Source organism: Mesoplodon densirostris, chromosome 13 (genome assembly GCF_025265405.1).
Source record: "Mesoplodon densirostris isolate mMesDen1 chromosome 13, mMesDen1 primary haplotype, whole genome shotgun sequence".
NCBI classification, from domain to species: Eukaryota; Metazoa; Chordata; class Mammalia; order Artiodactyla; family Ziphiidae; genus Mesoplodon; species Mesoplodon densirostris.
In genome coordinates this window covers 78070183-78096924 of record NC_082673.1, presented here as the reverse complement: position 1 = coordinate 78096924, position 26742 = coordinate 78070183, and the positions used below count along the sequence as shown (strand labels likewise).

General features: G+C 32.9%; 1 protein-coding gene across 1 annotated transcript in view; it reads left to right on the top strand.

Moving 5' to 3' along the window:
* The window catches only part of TMEM65 (transmembrane protein 65), a 43265-nt gene extending 17016 nt beyond the window's left edge, over positions 1 to 26249 (top strand). The window contains exons 2-7 of the mRNA XM_060116196.1: positions 10971 to 11015; positions 14013 to 14080; positions 18374 to 18428; positions 19287 to 19329; positions 21202 to 21307; positions 23331 to 26249. Coding sequence (XP_059972179.1) covers positions 10971 to 11015; positions 14013 to 14080; positions 18374 to 18428; positions 19287 to 19329; positions 21202 to 21307; positions 23331 to 23432 — 419 coding nt within the window. The 3' untranslated portion in view covers positions 23433 to 26249. The remainder of the gene's footprint in view (positions 1 to 10970; positions 11016 to 14012; positions 14081 to 18373; positions 18429 to 19286; positions 19330 to 21201; positions 21308 to 23330) is intronic.
* The last annotated feature ends 493 nt before the right edge of the window (positions 26250 to 26742 follow it).

The following is a 26742-nucleotide window of genomic DNA, read 5'->3' as shown; positions in this document are numbered from 1 at the left end:
AAATGATATCACTAGGAGGTAAGGTGCTGCTGAACAATAACTAATCGTAGGATTTAACCTGTCAGCGATCAGCCTTTGAGACTCAGTCTTCAGTTATAACCCTACTCACTGTAGCGTGCTTCTTCATGAATGTTTAGGTGGTATGCCTCTTATTTTTTTAAAATCCTACTAGCTATATAATAAACAAGAAATATAGAATCAGAATCTTAGAGCTAGAAGGGATGCAGAGACCCTAAACTCCTCATTTTATGTAACATGAAACTGAGATCTAGAGGATTTATGATATAGTCAAGATTTGGTGACTAGTTATATATATATACATATATAGCAGGGCAGGGATTAGTGTCAAGGCTTTTGGATTTTTAGTTCAGTGCTCTTCACTATAATAAATTTCTTCAGGGTTAGCAGGGGAGATTAGCGCTATACTATAGGTTATCCTGTTGTTCTGAAACGAGTAGAAACCATGTAATTTTCCCATTCAGAAAATATTCTATTTGTAACCGTAATAAATCAGTTGATTTCCTCTTCTTTCTTCTAACTTCGATGGATATTTGAAAATGATGTATATGAAAGGGAATGATATTTTAGGGGAGAAAAAAGGAATTTTAAAAGGTGTTAGTATTTTAATTAATTGCATTTTTACTTCAATTTCAAATACTAATGCATGACCAATGTTTTGACAGTGTTTTATGTATTCATATACAATTGATTCTTGGTTCTTTTATGTTTTCCCATTGAGAATTGACTCATTGAAAGAGAAGTAGAGCAAGAGAATGAGAATCTGGGTTCTAGACCAAGTTGTGTGTCCTTGAGTAAGTCACCTAACATCCCTGGACCAAAGTGGCTGAATCTTCAAAATGGAGAATTAAGTCAGCATACTACCAAGTGGGCAAACTATTGGCATTGGGGCTGGATAATTCTTCATTATGAAGGGCTCTCCCGTGCATTGTAGGATGTTTAGAATCCCTGATGCTAGTAGCATTTCTCGGTCATTATCACATCCACAAACAACGCTGCATTTCCAGGCATTTTCCAGGGTGAGGTAGCATATTGAGAACCACTGGCAGATTGTTTCTAAGGATCCTTTCAGCTCTAACATGCTGTGGAAGAATTTTTATTTGGGGAATGATTGAAAGGGGAAAAGGCAATGCACTGACTGAAAAATCTCTGCTCCTTCCTAATGTTAAGCAATTTTATTTTAAAATGAATGTTTTCTGGGGATTTATGTCACCATACCCACAGATATACCAACCACTTATGATGTTCCAAGACGAATAATTTTTTTATAACTCACTTTAAGCTTTCCATCTATAATATAATGTTATGTATACTTAGTTATATGATTTTTTAAATTTAATGTTATATAGTACTGTTTCTCTCTATACCTAATAAGTAAAAGTAACAAGATCTGACTCTTTTTTTTCTTATTTTGGCCACACTGTGCAGCTTGTGGGATCTCAGTTCCCTGTCCAGGGCTTGAACCCAGGCCACAGTAGTGAAAGTGCCGGCCGAATCCTAACCACTAGACCACGAGGGAACGCCCCAGATCTGACTTTTTTTTTTAAAGTTGTATTGTTGTTTTAATATCTTAGCCTTTAAAAAAAAAGGAAAGTCATTATATATAGTAATTATTTGCCTTGTCTCTTTTCCTTTGACATGAAGGAAGGGAAGGAATATAGTCTCTGTGTTAGGTAGTGTATATAATTACTCCAAATACACAAGTAAGATGTGTAAAAGCAACCACAAATCAATAGTATGTTTGATTATCCTAAACAAAAAAAAACTCCATGAGATGACAGACATAAGAGAAATAAATTACTGTACATCTAGTATTTACTATTTCTTAAGCCAGAGTTAAATAATTAACAGGTTACTACATTAATGAGGTTAATAAAGGTGATGATTAATTGGGTACTATCAGCTTCCTCATCATTACTACTGGCCAACTCCTGTCCTCAACTGTTATACCACTGGACTGCCTCAGACTAGGAATTGGTTAGCTGCCCTTAAGTAAACTGGATCCTAGTCTAGGTTGCATTGAAGCCCCAGGCTGCATGTTACCTTCCCCTGAAGGTTAGTGAGGTGACAGTATTGCATGATCTAAGTAAAAATTTCTTTACTAAATAATGTACAAGTTGCAGTAAACTTTTAAATGCTAAATAAAATTACAAAATCATACTCAAATACTTTTTTTTTTGGTCTTAGCTGAGGCATGTATTTAAAAAATAATTTAAAAGTCCTTTTATAATTAATAGTCATTGTAAAAGACAAGACCTGTTAATTGAAATTTACTAAATTAAAAAGTTCTTTCAATTTCTAAAGTGTTTCATTTTTCAATTGGAATGTCAGTTTTTATAAGTATATTGCTTAGTCATATTAATTTGTTTCTTTTAAAAAATATTGCCTTGTAGCTTTATAAACCCTTTTTGGTGCATGTTTGAGTTTTTTGGCATTTAATATGATTTACTTTGCTTAAATTATTTTGCATACAGCATGGTTTTCATTTTAAGTTTGTTTTCTTTAATGTGTTATATATTTATTGTAAATTTAACCTTACCCGTTGGAACTCTTGGTTCTGTTAAAAGTCTAAGCAGATATCTATTTAGAAATATGGGTAATTGAAACCTGTAATCCCAAAAACTGTTGTTTAAATGCAGCAGTTCCATCTCTGTTCTTTTCATAAATCTCTTTTTAGGTCAAATTGTGATTTGTGTTGCCAAAGCTACTTCCTCTCCTTTCTCAGGGAAGATTCTGGGGTGGGGCTTAGAACAAATACTAGGTGGTCAAATGATCAGAAACTGCATCACGGGACACTTTAAGGATATTGAGTTATTTGTAATTAAAGGAATAGTGCGTGCATTAAACTGTTCCTTTTATGTCATCTCAGGGTGATGTTGGCTTCTGTACTTTTCTTGCTGTCTATTATAAATGATTCTGAATTTTTCCCTTGATTTGTGATCTTATTGATATTTATGTCCATGATAATAGACTGAAATAAGTTACCACATTTAGAATTATTGTTGCTGTGAAAGCATATTGGAAACCAAGACCTTTCTTTTTGTTCTTTAGATTTTCTTTCATTTCAAGTTTGGATTTATACTTGTAACGTATGGTTAAATTTAATGGGAGGTTTAACAACGAAAATGACAGATCATAGTTTTTTTAAAATTATTTATTTATTTAAAAAATTGAAGTATAGTTGATTTACAATGTTGTGTTAGTTTGAGGTGTACAGCAAAGTGATTCATTTATACATATGTATACATCTATTCTTTTTCAGATTCTTTTCCCTTATAGGTTAAAATATTGAGTATAGTTCCCACCAAATTATAATTTTTATTACATAATGTTATAGAACTCACTGTGTCAAGGGGGGTAGTTTTGTTTTCCAGCACCACCTTTGTAAACACGTTTTGTTTTATAGCGGAGGCTAAAATGAAGTGTAGGTGTTCCACTTACTTTTTTCTACTTAAGTATTTTGATTTTCTTTTTTTTTTAAATTAAGGGTACTTTAATTTATTTATTTATTTATTTATTTTTGGCTGTGTTGGGTCTTTCGTTTCTGTGCGAGGGCTTTCTCTAGTTGTGGCAAGCGGGGGCGACTCTTCATCGCAGTGTGCGGGTCTCTCACTACCGCGGCCTCTCGTTGCGGAGCACAGGCTCCAGACGCGCAGGCTCAGTAGTTGTGGCTCACGGGCCTAGTTGCCCCGCGGCATGTGGGATCTTCCCAGACCAGGGCTCAAACCCACGTCCCCTGCATTAGCAGGCAGATTCTCAACCACTGCGCCACCAGGGAAGCCCTTGATTTTCAATTTAAGATGTTTTTCTTAGTACAGTAACTTATTTAGAAAAGAAATACACTAGACTTAGTTTATCCTAAAAGATATTTTAGAACCACTTGTCGATATTGGACTGAAGATTTTTTAAAAATTATTTTTAAGGGGAAATATAGTAATAAACTCCTTTGACCTGTCCTACCTATTTGTTGTATTGGAATCTTTTGCCACTTAAAATAACTTGGCAATTGATTGGGGCCTGGAAATTTCTTTCAAGGATTTTGTTTTAATGACATTTTACCTATATTCCGAAAACATGAGAATATTTTTAGTACAGTATAACAATAAAAAAATTAAAATGTAGCAAGATGGGAGTAATTTAGCATACTTTTTCTGAGAGAAATTTTGCAAAATTTTAAAAATCCTTAAATGTATGCCCCTTTTTTTGGACTCAGTAATGCCACTTAAGAATCTACCATAGGGCTTCCCTGGTGGCGCAGTGGTTGAAAGTCCGCCTGCCGATGCAGGGGACGCGGGTTCGTGACCCGGTCCGGGAAGATCCCACATGCTTCGGAGCGGCTGGGCCCATGAGCCATGGCCGCTGAGCCTGTGCTCCGCAACAGGAGAGGCCACAACAGTGAGAGGCCCGCGTACCGCAAAAAAAAATAAATAAATAAAAATAAAAAGAATCTACCATAAAGAACTTTCAGGGGAACATAAAAAGATTTAGGTACATGTTTGTGTAAGTGTTATTTATAAATGTGAAAAAGAATAAAGAATAAATATCTAGTCATAGGGGATTAAACTACTATGTATCATATGATGAAATACAATACCACCAATACAATTATTGCCTTGAAAAATTTAAGGGGGAAATATTCACCACATAGTGCTTTGTGAAAATGGCAGAACACAATTTTGTGTATACCTCTCTACAGAAAAAAGATTGAAGGATAATACATCAAAATGTTTATTTCTGATAAATTATAGGTAGTTTGAAGGTTTTTTTTGGTTTGTTTTTCTGAGTCTCATTAACTTTCTACAATAAAGGTATATAACCTTCTTAGTTGAAAAGTGTAACTTATTCATTTAGATAAACCAAAGGAATTTAGTATTTAAAATGTTATTTTCTAATTTTTACTTAAAAATCACTCTTAAGTTAAAAAACTCAACACCCTCGTCCTTTTTATATACATAAATATGAATAAATAAATATTTGTGTGAATTATATACGTGTGTATATAAATATGGCTTATTTAATGTAAGATGTTTGCAGTAAATTCCTATGTTTTGGGGTTTTTTTTAATTAATGGAGGCTCTACAGTATTTGGGGGTTCTTTTGGTATCTTCATTTCATTTTTTAAAAATTTTATCTTTTTATTGGTGTATAGTTGTTTTACAGTGTTGTGTTAGTTTCTGCTGTACAGCAAAGTGGAGTTCCCTGTGCTATACAGCAGGTTTTTATAAGTTATCTATTTTATACATATTAGTGTATATATGTCAATCCCAATCTTTGTTATATCCAAATTGATATAACAATCAATTTTGACTGAAAAGCACAAAGGCACAAGGCATTTTATGGCCAGGTTACAGGCACTTGTTCTATTCCCAGTGGTTCTATTCTAAAACTTGCATGTTGTATATTCCTGAAAAGCACAATTTAAAAGAATTTTCCTACTTTATTCTAAGCATTAATATAAAAGGTAAATTTTAGTATATTCATAGCAGTGATAAAAGTATTTGAATATGTGTTACATTTTAGTTATGAAGGATTCTAAGACATTTTGATAAAACCTAGTAGGAATTTTCCAGGATTAAAACAAATGTGAGGGGCTTCCCTGGTGGCGCGTGGTTAAAAATCTGCCTGCCAATGCAGGGGACACAGGTTCGAGCCCTGGTCCGGGAAGATCCCACATGCCACGGAGCAACTGAGCCCATGTGCCCCAACCACTGAGCCTGCGCTCTAGAGCCTGCGTGCCACAACTACTGAAGCCCGCGCACCTAGAGACCATGCTCTGCAAAAAAAGAAGCCACCGCAATGAGAAGTCCACACACCGCAATGAAGAGTATCCCCCGCTCACCGCAACTAGGGAAGGCCCACGTGCAGCAACGAAGACCCAGTGCAGCCAAAAAAATAAATAAATAAACTTAAAAATAAATAAATAAATAAAACAAATGTGAGCTTTAAAATGGTGATATTTGTTCTTCTATGGTTAGAGGTCATCAAAATAGTGTAGTATAGGCTTGATTGTAGGAATACTGTCCCAAATGTATGTCTTGGGAAAAACTGCTTCTTAATCTTACCAATCAAAAAATTATTATTGTTTATTTTTCACCACAGGAAAAAAAAACTGATTGGAATTCAGCTTAAATTAGAGCCTACAGTTAGTTAATTATCGTTCTCACCAGATGCCATTTTAGGTTTAAAAAAAAAAAAAGACAATGATAAACAATTGGTCGGGAATTTATTTTAAAATAAGCTTTTAGAACATGGCCTGGGGATTTGGAAACCTTTAGATCTGTGTCCTACAGCAAAGCCTGGGAACCCCTGGCATAGCTGGAGATAATATCTGTTCATCTGGTTTTCCCATAGTGCTTAGCAGTGTGTATGTATTAGGAGGTATCTGTGTGCACAGTGGAGTCTGATCCAAAGGTGTCAAGTGTAGACTACCTGATGACTAATCAACAAAGAAATACAGTAGCGGGACTGAAAAAAACCATGTCCCACCAACTCATTTGCCCAGATCTAGGAAGTCTCCTTCTTGTGTGGCCTTCTCTGAGGCTCCCTTCAAAAACTCTCTCTCTCCCTCCCTTTTAAAAAAATCTCTACATTTGTTCCTCATCTGTTTTTCTTACCTTGCTCTGTTTCTCATTTCTCCCTTTGTCTTGCTCTTCCTAATCCAACTTCCCCCCTTTTTAAGTGAATATAGTATAAAACAATTCTTATATTCTTATATTTATATAATAAAATATAAAAAGCTGCTGGATTAAATATATTTTTATTCCTGAAATAGGAGAAAAAAGCCTTAATTTGTGTTTTGTTCTCTCCTGATTTTTATGTGACAGTGACCCTCAGTTTTATATCTCCTAAATAGATAATAATTGAGCATGAAAATGATGATTCTGATGCACTATAATATTCCAATTCATCAAAGAAGTATTTCTTTTTAAAGAATTCAGTATTATTTAGGTAGTAACAGTATTTTATAAGCTACATCTGTTCTCTGGTTGCTTTAGTTAACTAGAAAACTAACTGGAATACCTCATTCTTTGTACATTCTAAAAAATTAGAATTTCATTTAATAAAAGTGAAATTGCTTTAAATGTTTTAAACTGTTTTCTCTAATCTTCCTGGGTTACTGAAGCAAAACAAAATGTTGAAAGCGTTGAAAATTTTTATATTTAAGCATGGAAAGTACTTTCTTATGTTTTCAGGATTTGTAATGAATATCTTAGGTGCTTTTTAATTTGGAAAAGATTTGTCTATACAATAATTGAATATATGTTCTCAAGGACAGATCAGAAGGAGAGATAGTCCCACTTAAAATAATTTTTATTTGATTTGGTATGGTATAACTTAGCAGTTTGCAAGAACTGTCTTATTTACTCTCCCTCCAGCAAAGACTTCTAACTGTGAAATCAAAAGGAAAAAAATTTTATTTGTAAATACTATCTCATAGACACATACAGATAATTTTCCTAATCTATATGTTTCTAAACATGGAACCCTGTTAGGCACAACTTCTCCTTCAAACAATGAGAAATATCAGAAAGGGAAAAATGTAAGGAAGTCTGAATGTTAGTTATTTTTTGCCACTATTGTGAATAAACACACTTTGGGAAAGCAGAACAGTTATCATTCCATTAAAATTTTTTCTGTCTGTGTTCATGAGGGATATTGGTCTGTAGTTTTCTCTTTTTTGTAATTTCTTGGTTAGATTTTTTTTTTTTTTTTGCGGTACACGGGCCTCTCACTGTTGTGGCCTCTCCCGTTGCGGAGCACAGGCTCCGGACATGCAGGCTCAGCGGCCATGGCTCACGGGCCCAACCGCTCCACGGCATGTGGGATCTTCCCAGACCGGGGCACGAACCCGCGTCCCCTGCATGGGCAGGCGGACTCTCAACCACTGCGCCACCAGGGAAGCCCTTATTTTAAAATATTTAGAAAAGAAGAGAGAAATTATGATGCATGTAACACATACATACACACATAGAGTAACTGAAAGAACTAGTTTTTCTAACTCCAAATTCTGATTAATAAAACAGTAGATTAGAATACATTTCCATGTAAGTGTACATAGTTTACCATATGTCAGAAGAAAAATTTTATCGTTAAGATATATATGTAGGGCTTCCCTGGTGGCGCAGTGGTTGAGAGTCCGCCTGCTGATGCAGGGGACACGGGTTCGTGCCCCGGTCCGGGAAGATCCCACATGCCGCAGAGCAGCTGGGCCCGTGAGCCATGGCTGCTGAGCCTGCGCATCCGGAACCTGTGCTCCACAACGGGAGAGGCCACAACAGTGAGAGGCCCGCGTACCGCAAAAAAAAAAAAAAAAAAAATATATATATATATATATATATATGTGTAGGGAAGTAAAGCTTTGGGGTTTATTATGACTTTTCATGGAGGTTAAATTGGCAGCCATGACATTTTAAAACTTGTATAGATTGCTGAAACCTTGGGCTTATTTCCAAGATTGAGTTTTGCTGTGTGTTATGCATCTAATGTTTTTAACTTCTTTTTTTTTAATTATTTTTTAAATTTATTTATCTTATTGGTTTTATTTTTGGCTGTGCTGGGTCTTTGTTGCTGCTCGCGAGCCATCTCTAGTTGCAGTGAGAGGGGTCTACTCTTCGTTGCTGTGTGCGGGCTTCTCATTGCATGGCTTCTCTCGTTGCAGAGCACAGGCTCTAGGCTCGCGGGCTTCAGTAGTTGTGGCACGTGGGCTCAGTAGTTGTGGCTCACGGGCTCTAGAGCGCAGGCTCAGTAGTTGCGGCGCACGGGCTTGTTGCTCCACCGCCTGTGGGATCTTCCAGGACCAGGGCTCGAACCCGTGTCTCCTGCATTGGCTGGCGGATTCTTAACCACTTCGCCACCAGGGAAGCCCTTTAACTTCTGATATGTATTTTATTTTCTTTCAGTTAATGTAGTAAAGAAGATAACTTGTAGTGTCAGAATCCTCAAACTGATCAATTTATGATTCACAATTTTTTATAGATACTTTCCAATAAAATTTTCATGTTCTAGGAAATGTTCCTTTCATATTTACTCTTATTACTCCTTAGGTTCTTTATGATGCAGGAGGCAAAAATCTGTGCTTTGATTTTACTTTAATCTCTGTGCTAGTGGTTTTCTTTCCTGCTCTGTCTCCTTTACTTTATATTTCTTTCTTTTTCACTATCTTTAAAAAAATTATTTTTCATTACCTTTAATTTTTTAATCCTTATGTGTACTTGGAAAGACAGATTAAGAATATTGGTTACATTATTTGATTTTTTTTTCGTCTTTACCGCTACACGTTATACATTTGCCTAGCCCTTATCCTTTTGTCTTAGGAGTTGTAAAATATTTTAAATATTTTGCTCAATATGTAAGGAATTTGAAGAAGTAAAAGCAAGGACTCTGTATATTCTCATTATATTGGGAAGGTCCTGCTTGTTGAATTTTTAGGTATTTCAGGATGTTCCAGTCAACTGACAAGGACTTCTCCTCACAGTGTCAGAACTGTAGTGATGATGAGAGTAATGCAACTAGGAAATAGTTCTGGTATGTAACCACTTTTGCATGTTTACTTCACCAGAAAACTCTGTGGAAGTACAGTGATATCTTATATTTCTTGTTAAAAATTTGGAAAACTATTTGCATGCTTTCAAAGTAGATTTTGAAGTAACAGTGCTAGTCAAAGAATGGAAAGTATATTCTAAGCAGATGTAAAATTCTACGAAGTTTTAGGATATCTTCATTTCTTAACTGTTCTAAAAAAGGAAAAACAAACTTGCATTCTTAGAACTTTCTGAATAATTCAGTAATTGCCTAAACTCTAGGTTTTAGCGTATTTCTTATTATAAAGCCTTTATGATACTATATGCTTTTTAGTAAAATAACATTTACAAATATGAATCATACTCCTTCTTATATAGCTTATTAATGGAGATTTATTTGCTTTTTCCTTTTTAAAAAATAATTTCTTCAGTTCTTATGTTGTCATAGATTATAAATAAATATTTTAGAAAATATATATCCAGTTTGTAATGAATTTCCTTGGACACTTTGGTTGTTTGTACTGAATCGTTAGAGCAGAGCGATCCATGGTTTGGGTTCTTCTGTGTAGGTTATCAGTTACTTCTGTTGGATTGAGTGAGGATAAAGAAGGTGGAATTCTCTGCCATTTTACCATAGCTTACTCTTACTTATAAATGGTGAGTTGTTTATTGTTATGAGATTAGGTAGGTAGATTCTTTGTAACAATTGTTAATTTTTAGATTTAAAGATGGCACTTGAAGTTACTTACTTTGATATATATACTTGGGAAAACTTTCTGTGTTTATTATGACATATAAGTAATATTGCTATTTGTTGAATGATACTCTACTCTTTTGGGTCATTTTATTGTGTAGAATATTCTAATTATCCAGTAGTATAGGTTTCAAAACTCAAAATATTCAGTATATTATCTAGGGATATAAATTAAGGAACATAACACTGGTGAAATTACTGGTGTAATACATTGCTTTAAAATATTATTTTCCTATTTTTAAAGGACATCTAGGTCTACTTGAGTATTATCAGTGTTTGTTTAGGTATATATTTCTTAAGTCATTTAGGGTTGCCATTTTAAAGAAGGGTAGCTATATTTCTGAAGTTTTTTTTTTTTTCACTGTAATTTGTGTGAACAGTGTTATTATATAGATACAAGGACTTACGAAAAACCAAAAAGCAAATTATTTACTCAGGGCTATAGGGTCCATGGTAGGCCTGTAACTAAAGCTCAGTTTTGTTTTCTAGCTTTGTAATTTAATCTATACCAAGTAATATTTCCTGTATGGATAACTTTGGTCCATTAACCTAAAGATAATTTATGAAAAACTCTATTCTCTCACTTTGTAATTCTGCTGGTATTTTCTTCATTGTAATAAAAAAGAAATCATGCTATAGTAACTAATTCTTGACCACACCCTTTCTTTCCCCTTCAGAAAAATTGGAAGCTCTACCACCCACCCCAGGACAGCTGAGATATGGTAATGGTTCTATAATTGTTAAATACTTGTGCATCTGTCTTTTGGACTTGAAATAACTGTGTTATCATTAATAGTACAGAAATCATTCCAGATAGAGTGGATTATCCTATTTATTATGCTGAAGCAAAAAGTTTGTAAACTTGGTTTAAGACATATTACAGTATTATGGAATTTCTAAGATTGTTAACCATATCTATTATTGTTTAAATATTGTTACCATCTAGAGATAGAATTATAGTAGAGGTTTTCTTAATTCCCAAGAAGAAGGGTATGTTTAGTTTGGATTTAAGTTGGGTAATTTCAGAACTAGAATTTCTAGGCTATTTTCTTTGGTGGAGAAAATACTCTGATTTGTTGTTTGTAATAATGAAGAAAGTAAAGTTCATTTTAAACCACCAGGAAGAAGAGCTTTACAATGCTGCTGGTGTGCTTTCTTTATTACGATTGGAATAAATATTCAAGGGCTAACACCAAAGTAATGTAAAATAGTTTGGGATCTTACTATAAAGACAATGGAAGAAGAGAATTATTTAGCGGTGCAGTGAATTTGAATAGGTTGTAAGTTAAAGCTAAATATTAGATGTGATTTGCTAACAACTACTGAGTTAGAGAATAATATTTCCCAAAGGAAACTGAAGAAATTGGTAGGATATCATTACATGCTGGAGAGCAAACTTATATAATTAAAATTTAGTAGCCAGTTCTTTTTAATAGTTCTTTTTACTCTCAGGTAGAATATAATTTGTATTAGAAATAAGTAACTTTTCCCAGATATCAAAACAATTTAAGAATTCTTTAAGACCTTTCTTTCCTAGGTAATCTTTTTTATTCTTCTATCCTGGATTCATACAATCAATATCCATAGCACTGTATAATGCTATTACCATTTTGGGGGTCATATTGAAATTACCTGCTTATATGGCTGTGTTATCATACCCAAACTTCTTGAGGGCTGGTAACCAAGTATCTTTGTATCTCAAGTGCCCTGTGGAGTGTCCAGTACATGTTTATTTGACTTTCTGAAACTTACAATTTTCCTTTGGAATGAAAATAAATGTTTATTTACAGGACACATTTACTTAGGTCTAAACATCAAAGCATAATATATTTTATAGTTCCAGGTAATTATTATAGCAGTGTAGCAACATGCCTTGGTTTTATGACCAAGTTTTTACTAAGATAGCAATTAGTCTAATCTTAAACTTAGTTTAATAACCTTGACACCTAATTTTAAGATATACATAACTAGCCAGTTTTAGAGATGCCATCAAATTAACCCTAAAATGTTTAGTAATCCCAAAGGTTTCATAGTTACTTTGCCATATTTACATTTCAAAGATGATTGGGATGTCTGGAGAGTCTTCTCTCCAGATATACATTTAAGTAGCTCTCTTTTCACTGTAAATGTTTCATATGGTGAATTTTTAAAATTTCATTATATTCTTTTGGCATGTCAAATTTGTAATATGTTTTTGAAATTCTGTATGTGTTTTAGAAGCTGATTATTATAAAATTTTGAATGTCTGATCATTAAGCAGCTGGATCTAGGCAAAAAGTCAAAGAACTAAGTCTAGACTCTTTAATTAAAAAATCCCATTTCATTAATGTGCCACTTGATTTTTATCATCTTTCATAGCTTTTAAAACAATATGCTTAAAAACAAAACAAAACAATATGCTTTATAATTTAAAAGATGCTGCTTTTTACCTGGGACATTCTTATTTGATAACGAGAACTCTGAAATGACCTAGGATATATACTATTTTCCCCCTTGATCTTAGTCTTTGACAGTGCTTGTGGGTAGAAATGTTTCTTGTTTTACTGTTTATTAGCCTTCCCTGATTGGTGTAGAGTGGTATCAAATTTTCATAACTTCTGGATTATATTTTAATTATACTTTTTGTGGACTTAACTGCATTAAAATAAAAAAGATCTAAAGGCACTGAACACATATATAACCAATTGGTTTAAGGGACTATTTTTTGGATGTGGTATAAAACTCAGAGCCTTGATGTTTATTTTTAAAAAGTCCTCAGTTGAATGGATGTTGACTATACCTTGGCAAATTTATAGAATAAAGTCTTAACTATCCCCAGCTTTTAATCTGTTTCACAGTCTTCCTTAAATTCTCTTAATCTGGAATTCTCTTCCTTTCCAAGTTAGTTGTCCTCAATTTATTTAACTAATGTTTATTGAGCATCTACTGTGCACTAGGCATTCTGCAATGTGCTGAAGATGTAAATAGGAAAAAAATGACGCTAAATATATTTTTAAAATAGGTATTAGTTCTTCCTAGTTACACTTCTGTTTTCTCAGGTCATTCAGATTATGTACTAGATAAATAGGGTGAGATGTGCCTTTGGTAGGAAGAGATCAAGTTACATTTTCATTTAAATCAAATATTGTTTGTTTTAGTTGGTGAAAGCTATCAGGGATACTGATGTGTTGAGGGGGGAAAGAGGACTTTGAACACAGATGTCTAAGACAGATGAGATCATCACATTTTCCTAACATTTGTTTAAAAAATTGTTTAGTGAGTATAAGTGACCACCAGATAGCTTCCCTGATATTTGATTCAGAATACTTTTTATTATTTCTAATATGGAGATCAATTTTATGGTATCACTCGTTAGGTCTAAGAGAAAAAGATTGATGTCAATAGTAATTTAACAGGTAAAACATGGTACTCGTGTATTAATTTGTTGTGTCATTAACTGTATGTAATTTGTACGTGTGTGCGTTGCCAATAAGGAAACACAAAAGGCTAACAATTAATTTTACATGTTATGTGTTTTTTATTTTGTTTCTTCCCCAGTATATCTTCCACCAAGTATATAAACAGAGGAGAAGCAGAATCTTTTGTCTATGGGGAATGGAAAGCAAATTCCAAAACTTAAATCAAATCTATTTATGAGAGTTTAATCATATAGTCTGTTTTTGTCATTTTAAAATTATAGAAATCTTAAAACATATTTTTCTGTTTTTGATGTTTTTCAGTATTCATCCACAATGCGATACCTTTCATAGGGTTTGGCTTTTTGGATAATGCAATTATGATTGTTGCAGTAAGTTCTTTCAACCCTTCTATTTTGAGTTAATAAAGAAATTAATGTGGTCTAAATTTTCCTAATAATTTACATATTGTAGCTATAAAGTTTTAATTAATATCATAATGAACAAGGCTATTTTTAACTATATTTCAGGTTAATTAGACTGTAGCTCAATTTTTAAGGCATCATTAAGACTTTTGGTAAAGCACTGACAATAATAAACACATATTTATTGGGTCTGTATTATTCTGTTCTAGTTTCAACATTCTTACTAAAGAATAAAGTATGTAAAATTTTCTAATGTTCTTTAATTGTATCAGCAGTTCTCATCATGTGTATGTTATTAATTAGTTCCTTGTCCAGTTTTCCCATACAAAAATGTTTTAAAGGGTGTTTGGATATACAATCTATCCATTTAACCCAAAGATGATTTAAGTTTCAATTCAGAATACTGTGAATAATGAACCCTCCAGTCTTTGTTTCATCGTAGTGTTAAAAAGTTCTCCTTTGCTGAAGTCATTTTAATTTAAGGTTGTTTCTTACAAGTATTGTTTAGTCTCAGGGATGGCTGACTTATCTTACTCTTCTGTGACACTTCTTTGTCACTAGATACCAATACTGGATCCAGATTATAAAGTCATGATGAAAATGCAGGTCTTCTGAAACTGCCCGGTGCTCTCTCCACTTCTCTTCACTGACTCAAACTTTTAAAAAGCTCTATAAATTCTGGGTGTTTTGTAGGAGACCACTCAAAAAAGAAATAGAATGATTTTAGGATTATTGAATGTGAGGGAAATATATTTGAGAGATGCCAGGTTTTTTTTTTGTTGTTGTTGTTTGTTTTTGTTTTTTGTTTCGGTGTTTTGGAGGTCACATGTACTATAGATGGATATAAATAGAATATTTAGTTTCAATATAGGGATAAAAGTATAATTTACATTGTATGGATTATAAAATTTGCTTAAAGAATATCTAAAATTGGTTCATTCAAGAATGGTTTTCTTTCGTATGTAGTCTCACCTTATGTCCAGATTGATAAGGTGGGATCAGATATTCAGAAAGTCTAGACATTCACCTGGTTGAGGAAACACAGGGTTCACACATCAGGAAGGTATCTTGCTCCTTAAGCAGTCACAGAAGATACTGTAGCATGCACATAATTTGAAGGTGATAAGCACCCATTGGATACATAATTCTTTAGCAAAGCAGTCTGGTAAGAGCCTCTAAAATACAATTTCAAAATGCTAGTTTTTTTGACTGATTATGACATTTTCCTATTATGTATATAAGAATCAAGTTGGCTATTCTATATATCTGTGAATATGAGAAACTTATTCAACCATACCACACTACCTTTTCTGAAATTACTAAAACCTTGAGTTGGTTAGATTATTTAAATAGTTAATGTAAATAAAATCTAATTGTAATGAAAACCCCACTATGATGAATTTAGAAGCTATAGTTTAAGATCTGATGTGTTCTTGAATAGATTGTCTGAATTAAAGCTTCTCTGTTTCAGTTTTACACTCAATATTTTAGATTCTCTTTATTGACAGCTGGTATCTCTCATTCTACCATCTTAATAAGCATTTGTTTTTTTTCACCTCAGTTGGGCAGACCTTAGATATTCAAATGATGCAAGACTGTCCTTGCTACAGGGAAGTGTTGAGATGATATATTTTGCATAAAGAGGGGTGCAGGGAGATTTTGAAGAGATATCAGAATAGGGAAACTGGGTAGTTTCTTAGATCCTGAATAAGACCTTCACAGTATGGTCTTATTTCTTTGAAATAAATATCTAAAGTAACAAATATCTGTGTTTAAATACAGATACCAACAAGACAAAACAAACAGAACAACCACGTTCTAAAGTCAAATTATTATAATGTTCCTATTTTGTATTACTCAGGCCTGTGTCTCATTATTAGTGTAACTGAGAGTGGACTATTTTTCCAGGCCTGAGATGGTTGACTCTAATTCAGTAATATTTGTTTTTCTGGTTTACATTGAAACCCAGTTTCAGGAACGTATTACCCGTTTTTTATTTATATAGTACTGAAATAAATAATTAAACTACTGGCTTAAACCTGATTAAGAGTAATAGGTATGGCAAAAATATTATCCTGTGATAATTGCAGAATAATTCAAGAACAGTTAAATTTTCCAAAGAGGCTTTTTAATAGACTGCTAAGACTAAAATCCATAAATAATATAACTGTAGGATCTATGAAAAGGGAAATAAGTGAACATTATTATCTTAAGAATGTTTTTCACCTTTTTTTTTTTAAAAAACAAAACAAAACACTGATTGCCTCCAAACATTGTAGGATAGCTATGTTTGAAGATAGAAAGTCAAGAAGATATTTTATTCTTTTCTATCATGCCATTTGATGTTTTTCCTGTTAGGAAAAACATCTCTTAACTGCTACCTAGTTGTAGTCATGTAAACAAATTCCTATATAACTTCTCATAGTAGGTTTGACCTTTATTCTTTGCTGCTGTTCATACTAAGCTTTTGATTTCATAGTTTTCTATTACATTTTTATATTATTGGGATTGCTTTTTATAACTTATATTTTAGTGGGTTTGGGGGGGATTATTTTTCTTATAATTTAATTAGGATAGAATTGATTAAAATTCTAGCATAGATTAATCATATTAAGGTGATGAACCACGTATAACTTTAAGACAACTAGTATTAGGTTTATTTATAATTTCTACCTCACCTGTTAACATGAAATTTGATGTAACTATGGGAAAAAGGAAAGGAGTGGATAGTCCATTGCCTTCAAACCAACCTTGACTTTATGTGAGGCTTTTCATGCTGTTTGAAGGATCTTCACGTTTCTTAAATTCAACCAAATGATTAAGCACTTAAATGCTTTATAAATACATGTATTGGCAAACAGATTTTTGGGGGGTCATTTCTAATGATTCATTGCTGTTAAAGATCCTGTATTTATTTTTTTATACACTATAGCTGTCAAGTGCTTCTCTTCTATAGTAATGCTCCTGATTTTTGGGGTTCCATATATATAAGGATACTTCTTCATGCCTGTTTTCTTCTTCAGAAATCTGTTTCTTTGGGTATCTTTACAACCTTGTAACTTTAAGTGCCTGGGAGACTTTTGTACATCATGCTGTTTGGTCCATACTCTACAAGAATTATATTTTAAAGGAGTGGAATCAACAGGCCTAGGGGAAAGAAAATTGAGGAAATTAAACTTAGCCTCTCTTCAATTTTGTAAATAATTGAGTAATACAATATTTCTATATTACCAGATAGGACATTCTTTTTTTTTTCTCCACAAATATCGTTGAGATTTGTAAGGCATTCTTATTTTTCTCCATAAGTATTATTGAGATTTTTAAAAAAGCTTTAGAAATTTTCAAGCATCAGTATTCAAGAGAGCTTTTGAAAATTAAGTCCACTTATGGCAGAATTGTGTAAGGATTAGAACTGAATTAGCACAATAGATTGTAGGATTTCTTCTTTATTCTATGTAATAATCCATTAGAATGGTTTAATCTTCTTCACTTCAGTTCCTTCTTTTAAAGTAGAAGTAAAACTACGAGCCCCTCTTTTCTTTAAGAAATGAGATAGACATAGAAAATCTTAAACTCTCAATAAATTCAGTGGAAATACAGTGGAACCTCATTTTTGCTGTAGCTCTATTGTATTAAATGCTATTGTTGCTTATAAATGAATCATACAGTCTCATTACTTAACAGTTAAAGGACTGAGTGTTTTAAGGATAATTTTTGAAGTCTGATTTTTTGAGTCCCTAGAAACTGGTTTTGTCTGTCTTTTAAATCTTTTATAGGGTAAATATCAATAGTATAGTTGTATCATTCAGAATTTAAAATGTAGGTGAGTTGGTTGTCTTTGTGTTCAAAAGCATTAAAACAACTTTCTGTGGTAAGAAAATATAAATTCTAGATTATTAATGATGAATTATATTGCTATATGTGTTGCTATTTTTTATTTTTATGAAAGCCTAATTTTAATAAATAAAATATTGATGTTATTTCTGCATGAATGTATATATTGGGTTGACCAAAAAGTTCATTTGGGTTTTTCCATAACCTCTTATGGAAAAATCCGAATGAACTTTTTGGTCAACCCAATATTTAATAATTAAGTGAATTGCTGTAGTATATGTGTATATTTATGCATATTTTATATATACAATTTTGCTGTGATAACATATTGCTATTTTACCTCTTTAATTATTAATGTTTTGCTATTCTTTGATAGTCACTTCAGTTTTAATTTTTAAGATTAATTTCTTTGTAATCATTTTTCAGGGAACCCATATTGAGTTATCTATTGGAATTATTTTGGGAATTTCAACTATGGCAGGTATTTAATAATAGTAATATTATTATTCCATTGTATATTTATGAAACATTTTAGTAAGTTAGGTTTAGAAGAGGATACTTTATTTGAATGAGTTTGTTCACTGAGATGTCTCTTAATTTATCTACGTAATCCTATTCCTCTAATTTTTAATTTCGTATATGTAGCACATATTTTTCTGAGAAATTTTAGGTACTTTAAGTTAGTTAATGGGTAACAATAATCTACTAGATTGACTATATTAAAAATTTTTTTCTCTTAATTCAGTGTTACCCTAAAACCTTCCTACTCTTTTTCTCGATCAAATTATTTATTTTCAAGTTGGGCAGAAAAGTCAAGGAAGGAAATACAAGATTGAAAATCTAATTTGGTTCTATCTCCTTCTTTCCCCCCAAATGCCACTGTACTCTTCATGATGGTGACATGTGGGAATGATTCTGTGTTGTTTTATTCTGTGGAACACGTGAAGTAGATGAGTTAATGAGACATTTCCTCTCCTTGATTTTCTTGAATGTCATAGCTGTAATATAGCTTTACTCTTTAACTTTCAAGTATTCAAATTCCCTTAAATATTATCTGAAAGTTAAACTACAAAATATTGTACAGGTGTTTTAATACTGAAACCAAAATGGAAACTGGCTGCCACATTAGAAAAATCCTACTACTTGATGGAGGTAGAATACTATAATCTCAGAAATATTGTGTTCTATTTTGGAGATCTCAAGATTCAGAGCTGTCGAATGAACTACTTTGGATATTGTCATTGTAGTTTAGAAATGTGCTAACTCTTCCAGACTGGTGCTTTATTGATTTTTCTGACTTCTATGTAATAATTCACTTGTCCATTTTTCATTTTTTTAGCTGCTGCTTTGGGAAACCTTGTGTCAGATTTAGCTGGTCTTGGGTAAGTTCATTCATGTATTCATTTGTGCATGTGTGTACTTGCTCTCTTTCTCTTCTCCATTCTCCTTTAATTGAGAAGGATTTTAAAAAGGGACATTTATTTTTACATGTGTGTTTTATAACTAAATTTTTAACTTTAATGTTTCTAAATCAATAGCACTAAATCTTTAAATCTTTGGTGTGCATCAAATATAGATGTCTCGCTCACATCCCAGTCATGCAGAATTAGTGTCTCTGGGGATGGGACCTTGACATCTGTGTTTAATAATCTTCTCAAGCAATTCTGATATGTGCAAAATTTTTTCTAAAACTACCATAAGGTAAGTTCAATTTTCATTTACTGAAGTGTTTATATGTATTTTATAAACATTTCCAAGGGTGAGACAGGACTAAAAGTAAGAACCCCTATCATTATTTCACCCCCACCCTCCTCCCACTAAACCCAAAGATAAGAAATATGGCTCAAATGTGAGGATACTGACTGGGCATGTTTTCTAGAGAGAGGAATTTTCAGAGAATAATGGCCAAAACATACAGGGACTTGGCTAGTTTTTGCTCTTTTTATTCCATGTGGTAGAAATGATGAAACAAACTGAGGATGCCTACTTGGAAAAGGCCAGTTTTCTCTCTTTCTGTTTTTACATTCTCTCTTCTAAGCAGCAGATGGCCTGGGCTGCTTCCTGAGCTTGGGGAAGCCTGGGAAGTATAAATTAGACTAAGTTGGCATTAATTTTTGTGATAAACATATTTTCTCTTGCTCAGTCTTTGGTTCTGTTTCTTCCTTTTTTGGTTCATTAGAATGGTAAGTTTTGAGATTTGGATCTGGGTCTAGCAGAGGTCTACTTAGCCCTATAATCTGGAGAAAAGCAGCTTTATATATGACCTAACTCTATATGTTAGACTTCTGCACTGGAGTTTGGGGCCAAAGCTAATGTTAAAAACACAGTTTCTTTGTTCTGGGCCGAAGCAAAAATTTTATATTCCTGGAATTCCTGACATGAACCTATAATGATATTACCCCTTAAACATTCCATTTCCCAGTTTCCAACATTAAGGTTAATAATGATAATATTATATAGCTACTGTGATAGCTTTCTATATTTAATAGAATCAAATGATCTAATAGATCTCTAAGGCCATTTGGTTTTAGATTGTATCATTAAACAATTATTTTTTTATTAGAGATAAAGATTTGTTGGGAGTCTTATATTTAAGAACTACTTCTCCTCTGCCTTTTAAAAATAGCATTAGGTAACAAATACCACATTTTATCAATCCTAGTTGTACAGGTTTTTAGAACTTAACATATCTGACATTGGGATCCATCTTATAATTGATGGTATGCATAGTATAATTGGCAATTTTTTTTCTTTCTTACAGTTCTTAAAGTAAGATTGTATCCAATAAGCAATGGCAACTTAGAATTGATAAATACTTGAAATTGCCCTGAAAATTGTAGGCTGTTTTTCTTAGTATATCAATCTGATAAATTTTGGAAATTTTTGTTTTCTGATGATAGTTATTAACTTATATGTTAAAGTGCTTTGCTTTGAATTTGGAATAAATGCATAAATTATAAGTATTGTAAAATTTTTTATATACCTTGAATTGTTCTTTTTAAGGTAATGATAGAGAATAGTTACTCTAAGTTAATTAATTTACCTGTGTATTGAATATGTCAGTCTGAAAAATTTTAAACCAAATATATTTATACACAATGAAGATGAAAGTTGTAAAAGAATGTTTATACCATTTCTAGAGTGCCAATTACAGGTATAGAATTATCTTATCTTTGTAGTAATTAGTTTTTCCTATGTGAGGACATTGTGTTTCTCTTTAAAAACTTATATTCTGTCCTCTTGTATTTTTAAAGACTTGCAGGCTACGTTGAAGCTTTGGCTTCCAGGTTAGGTCTATCAATTCCTGATCTCACACCAAAGCAAGTTGACATGTGGCAAACACGTGTTAGTACACATTTGGTGAGTACTTTATATGGCTTATGATAGTGAATTTGGGTAGCCAGAGCAAGACACTGTATTCAGTCCCTTAAGAAATTTGAGACTAAAATTGATTTGAGTGGAATTTTTAACAAAAACTCTCCAAGCCTTGGCAGGTTCAGAAAAGCAGTAATTTTTTATTGACTACTTTTTGTAGGTATACTTGATTTTTGAAAAATTCTTTATATGATTCAGTTACTGTTGAGGAGTATCAGTTATGTGCTGAGGCTGAAGGACATAAAATGAGTAATAGACTATAGTTCTTTTTAAGGATTGTGTAGGTAAGGAACCAGACATATTAAATAAATTATAATTTAGTGCGACATATTCAGTAATAGAATTATGCACCAGATATAGCAGAAGCACCAGGAAAAGAATTAACTCTTTGTGGAGAGAAATTTCTTTTGGTGTGGAGATTTCTTGGTGAGTATTAGATCTAAGCTTATTTTGAAATTATTGATGAGACATTTGCTAGGTGAATGAGAGAATTCCAAGTATATTGACTAGCAAGTAGAAAAGCATGATAACTAACTGGAAGTTCCTAGCGGAGAGAGACAGACTGCATCTGCTTGGACCCTGTCTGTCTCCCTGTTACCTAGCATAGAATTTGGTATTTTGTAGATTCTCAGTAAATGTCTGTATGAAGACATAAAACTTAATTCAAAAGTGTATAACCTTAATAGTCATCATAAGAATGCATCATTTAAAAATCATTTATAAAAACTTAAAAAAAATTTTTTAATGTAGGTGAGATCACAGAAAAATTGTGTGTACGTATACATATAAATATATTGCAGTGGGTATACACATATTTACAGTTTTGTCTAGAATAGATAGCATGGCAGTATCCTATGGTTATGCACAAATATTCATATTATTTGATTTTTAAATAAATCATTGAGGAAGAACTATACACAGAAATGTTTATTGTTCTGTCATTTGCAGTGGTGAAAAAGTAGCAATGATTTTTAATGGTAACGAGAGCTTGAATTCCCTGGTGGTCCAGTGGTTAGGACTCGGTGCTTCCATTGCATGGGGCCCAGGTTCAATCTCTGCTCAGGGAACAAGGATCCCACAAGCCACGCGGTGTGGCCGGGAGAAAAAAATAAATAAAGAGCTTTACGTAGATTACAGGCCCATCAATTCAGTGGAATTTAGCAGTTTTTTAATTAAGTTTATGAAACAGTTTGGAAAGGAGTTTATTATAACATGTGTGACTGTGGGGGGAAGGAATAAGGCAGAAAACAAAGCTATGTTTACGTAATGATTAGACCTACATATAATTAGGTGTACTTGGGGATAAATATTGAAAAGGAATATATACAAGGGGTAGCAAATCCAAATATGTTGAGAGTACTTGGTGAGATATTTTCTTTCTTCCTATCTCTGACATTTTTAAAAAGTGTTTTTCTACTTGAATACTTCTCTAATGTTAATTTATTTTTTAAAATAAATTTATTTATTTATTTTTGGCTGCATTGGGTCTTCATTGCTGTGCGTGGGCTTTCTCTAGTTGCGGTGAGACGGGACTACTCTTTGTTGCAGTGCGCGGCCTTCTGATTGCAGTGGCTTCTCTTGTTGCGGAGCACGGGCTCTAGGTGCGCGGGCTTCATTAGTTGTGGCATGTGGGCTCAGTAGTTGGCGCACAGGCTTAGTTGCTCCGCGGCATGTGGGATCTTCTCGGACCAGGGCTTGAACCCGTGTCCCCTGCATTGGCAGGTGGATTCTTAACCACTGCGCCACCAGGGAAGCCCCTCTAATGTTATTTTTATGGCAATTTGAAAAAAAAAATTTTTTTCCTTGTTGCTTTGAACTTTACATATTATTTGTTCTAGAACCTTTTGTACATTATTTTTATATTTAAGTTACTATGATCAAAAGAAATACAGTCACAGTTGAATTTTATAGTACATAGTAATTTTTAATTTTTATCAGATACTTAAGCAAGGATTCCTCTTACAGGGGTAAATTAACTGTCAAAAAATCTTTTCTTTTGTTTCCATAGGGCAAAGCTGTTGGGGTGACTATTGGCTGCATTCTAGGAATGTTTCCTTTGATTTTCCTTGGAGGAGGTGAAGATGATGAAAAACTGGAAAAGAAAAATTAACTCACTTAGGATACCTATAAAAAGATGTAAACTAATGTACCTCAATTATTAAATATGCTGTCACAACATTTAGGAATTAAGACAGTAACAGTGCATAGATATGGGATCACTAATTCAGCATGTATTATGGAAAACACTAACTTATTGTGGCTTGGTTTTCTTAGGACATCTTTTTTAAAAAACTTTTGTGTAAATTGTTGAAATGCTTTTTCATCAATGGCAGTCAACATTTTACCTTTTCTTTTTCTTTCTTTATATACCAAAATATCATTTAAGTATCAGTCATTGATGTGCTGTGCTGACTTGGGGTTTGCCTATTTGTTACTTGTCATGTGTACATGCATGAAAGCATTTTCTGTTGTTGTTCCCTTATAGTTACAATTCAACCTTAAGATTTTTTCCAAATTACTTAAGATGTTTAACATCAGTTAAAGATTTTTTTCCCTCTTTTTGGCAACATCAATTTTGTACTGCTTCACAGCAAACATTTACAATCATATAATTTCAGTCATTTAAAAGAAACTCTCACATCTATTCAAAATGGACAGAGACTTTAAGTATTTTAAGTACCTATCACGCATTTTAATTTTCAGACCTTACTGTCTCAAGAGCCGGACATTAATCAGGATGAACAATTATGTGGTCTTCCTACTACATAAAACCATATGTTAACAAGTGTATTATTTTGAGTTGGTTTTTTTACCAATTAATTTCTCAGTTTTGAATAATTACATAGTGATTTCTGACTCCTAAGGGAAAGTCATTATTTTAGAGTTTTTTTTGCGGTACGCAGGCCCCTCACTGTTGTGGCCTCTCCCGTTGCGGAGCACAGGCTCCGGACGCGCAGCCTCAGCGGCCATGGCTTACGGACCCAGCCGCTCCGCGGCATGGGGGATCTTCCCGGACCGGGGCACGAACCCGCGTCCCCTGCATCGGCAGGCGGACTCCCAACCACTGCGCCACTAGGGAAGCCCATTTTAGAGTATTTTTAATGGGGATTGTGGAATTAAGGTGTGAACTAAAGGGTTTGACATGACACTTGGAAAATTAAGAGGCTAAAAAAATTTTTTTTCACAGAAGTATAAAATGGAAACTGTCAAGAAGGTTTATGGTATGAGTGGGGAAGTTGAGGTGATATTTGTAAGGTTAATAAAATACAAATAATACTGTTTGGGAAGGCTTTTCTCCCCACAAATGTCTTCTCATCTGAATTGAATGAGTTTGAGTACTCATAATTTTGACATTGTTATATCTTCTTTAGCGGATTTTATTTCTGGATAACTTCTTTTGAGGTGAAAAATAAATATTTTGTATTTTGCTTTTTGCTATATATAGCCTAGTGGTCAAAAGACATATGAGGAGAAATTCTTTCTCCCTTTTTTGGTCCCTTTTCTTTTTTTGTGGTGTTTAAATCATATTTTAGATTGAAGTTACTTATGTCCAGTCTTGTGTATCTGATTTAGGCATCGATAGGATTCATACCTATACTTGTGAATCATATATTTTAATTTTATGAACCCTTAAATTTTGTTCGCATGTGGTCTGTTACACAGGCTAAAAAATTACTCTTAATTGTAAGAGTTGTTGAACACATCATGGAGGAGAAAAACAGAAATTAAAGTTACTATTTGGGCCACTGAAATTATTTATTTTGCTAAATAGATGCAAAAGAAGGGAAACTTAAAGATGGCTCTATATACAGCTACCTTATTTTTAAAGTTTTATTTGCACATATTTACTTTGAGGTTTTATTTTCAGAGGAGCTGTTTTTTCTCACAAGGCAATTTGTCATACATTCTCTTCTGTGTACTTCAAAATGATTTTAGTGGTATCCTTTAATCATAGATTTTTGAGGGAAAAATAAATCATAGAATATAAAAATAAATATATAACATTCTTATTATGTACAAATACTATGACAGTCTCATTTGATCAAATTAGAATTATAAAACTTAATATTTTAAATAGAACTGTGGTTTGTATCTTCCACATAATACCACAGACACACCAAAATTTTTTTTATTATTTCAGATGATAGGATTAGAGTGATTATTTTAAAAAAAATAATTTGGGGGGGGGGTAGATGTTTAAGTGCTTTTGTCCCTAACTGTATTGCCAGTCCTTTCTGTTCTCTAAAAACATATTTTATTGTGGTGCTTAAATTTTCTTTTTATTAATTAAATCCCATATCCAGAAACTTTGTGAGTTTAGAAAGGGCTTTTGATTAGTGCTTTCATTTTTTTTGCTCGTGAAAATAACCCAGTCCTACAGAATCTTTTTAGCTGAGCGTCTGTAGAATTATTTAAAATGTCAAAATATGGAATATATAACCTTGATATTGAACAGTATTTTAATTTATGGACACAATAAAAATTTGCATCATTCAGGTAATTAGTTAAAAAAAAAATGGAGCCCTTTTGTCCTTAACCTAAGGTAAACATTTTTTTCAAGATCTTATTCTATATACTAGTATGGTGCTTTGCACAAAGTGACTTCTGAAAAATGGTTCCCTTTAAGATAATGACTTCATATAATCATTGTTTCATATTACTTGTCACAAGGAATTTTATTTCAGATTGAAACTGGAATTCTTATTTCTCATATTAACTATTTCTTTTTTGGGAGCAACTATAACTATGGTTAAATGCAACATGAGCTGTGTTAGTACTCTTCGTTTGAAATTCATGTTGTCTGTGTATTATGATTTATTGACTTGTTTATGCATGTAAATTAGGTGCATTTTGTTGGCACTGTATGTTAAATGGTGACCAATGTTTTTACAAAGGAATTGAACAAAGAAAAATACCTTTTAAGAAATTTTGGAATGTGGTTTTGATTTTGAAATTTGATTTTCTTCTTAATCTCAGAAAACCCTGGTTATTCTGTAGCTTAAAAGATAGGATTAATAAATGCAGATTTGTTACAGGGTTGTAGCAATGACACTGAGACAGTAAAATGGAACTATTTACCATTTCCGTGAAGTCCACACTCGAGATACAACATTACACATTATGAGAGAAGGATGATTCCCATATTGAGATAATTTGATCTTTAATAGGATGTCAAAAAAGCTTTAGATAGAGAGATTGGCGAAAATTACACTGATGGGTATTTATTTATAGCAGAGATATCCAAGCTTTCTATATAATAACGCCTCATTTACTTTACTCTGTTTTTCCAGAAGATGAATTTTGAAGGTAATGAAAGTTTATCTTTTACACCAAAAGTTCAGGTAAACCATTTTGAAGTAAATCTTCCTAATTTTAAAATTATATTTTCTTGCCATCTTACGAGTGTATTAAATGTAATA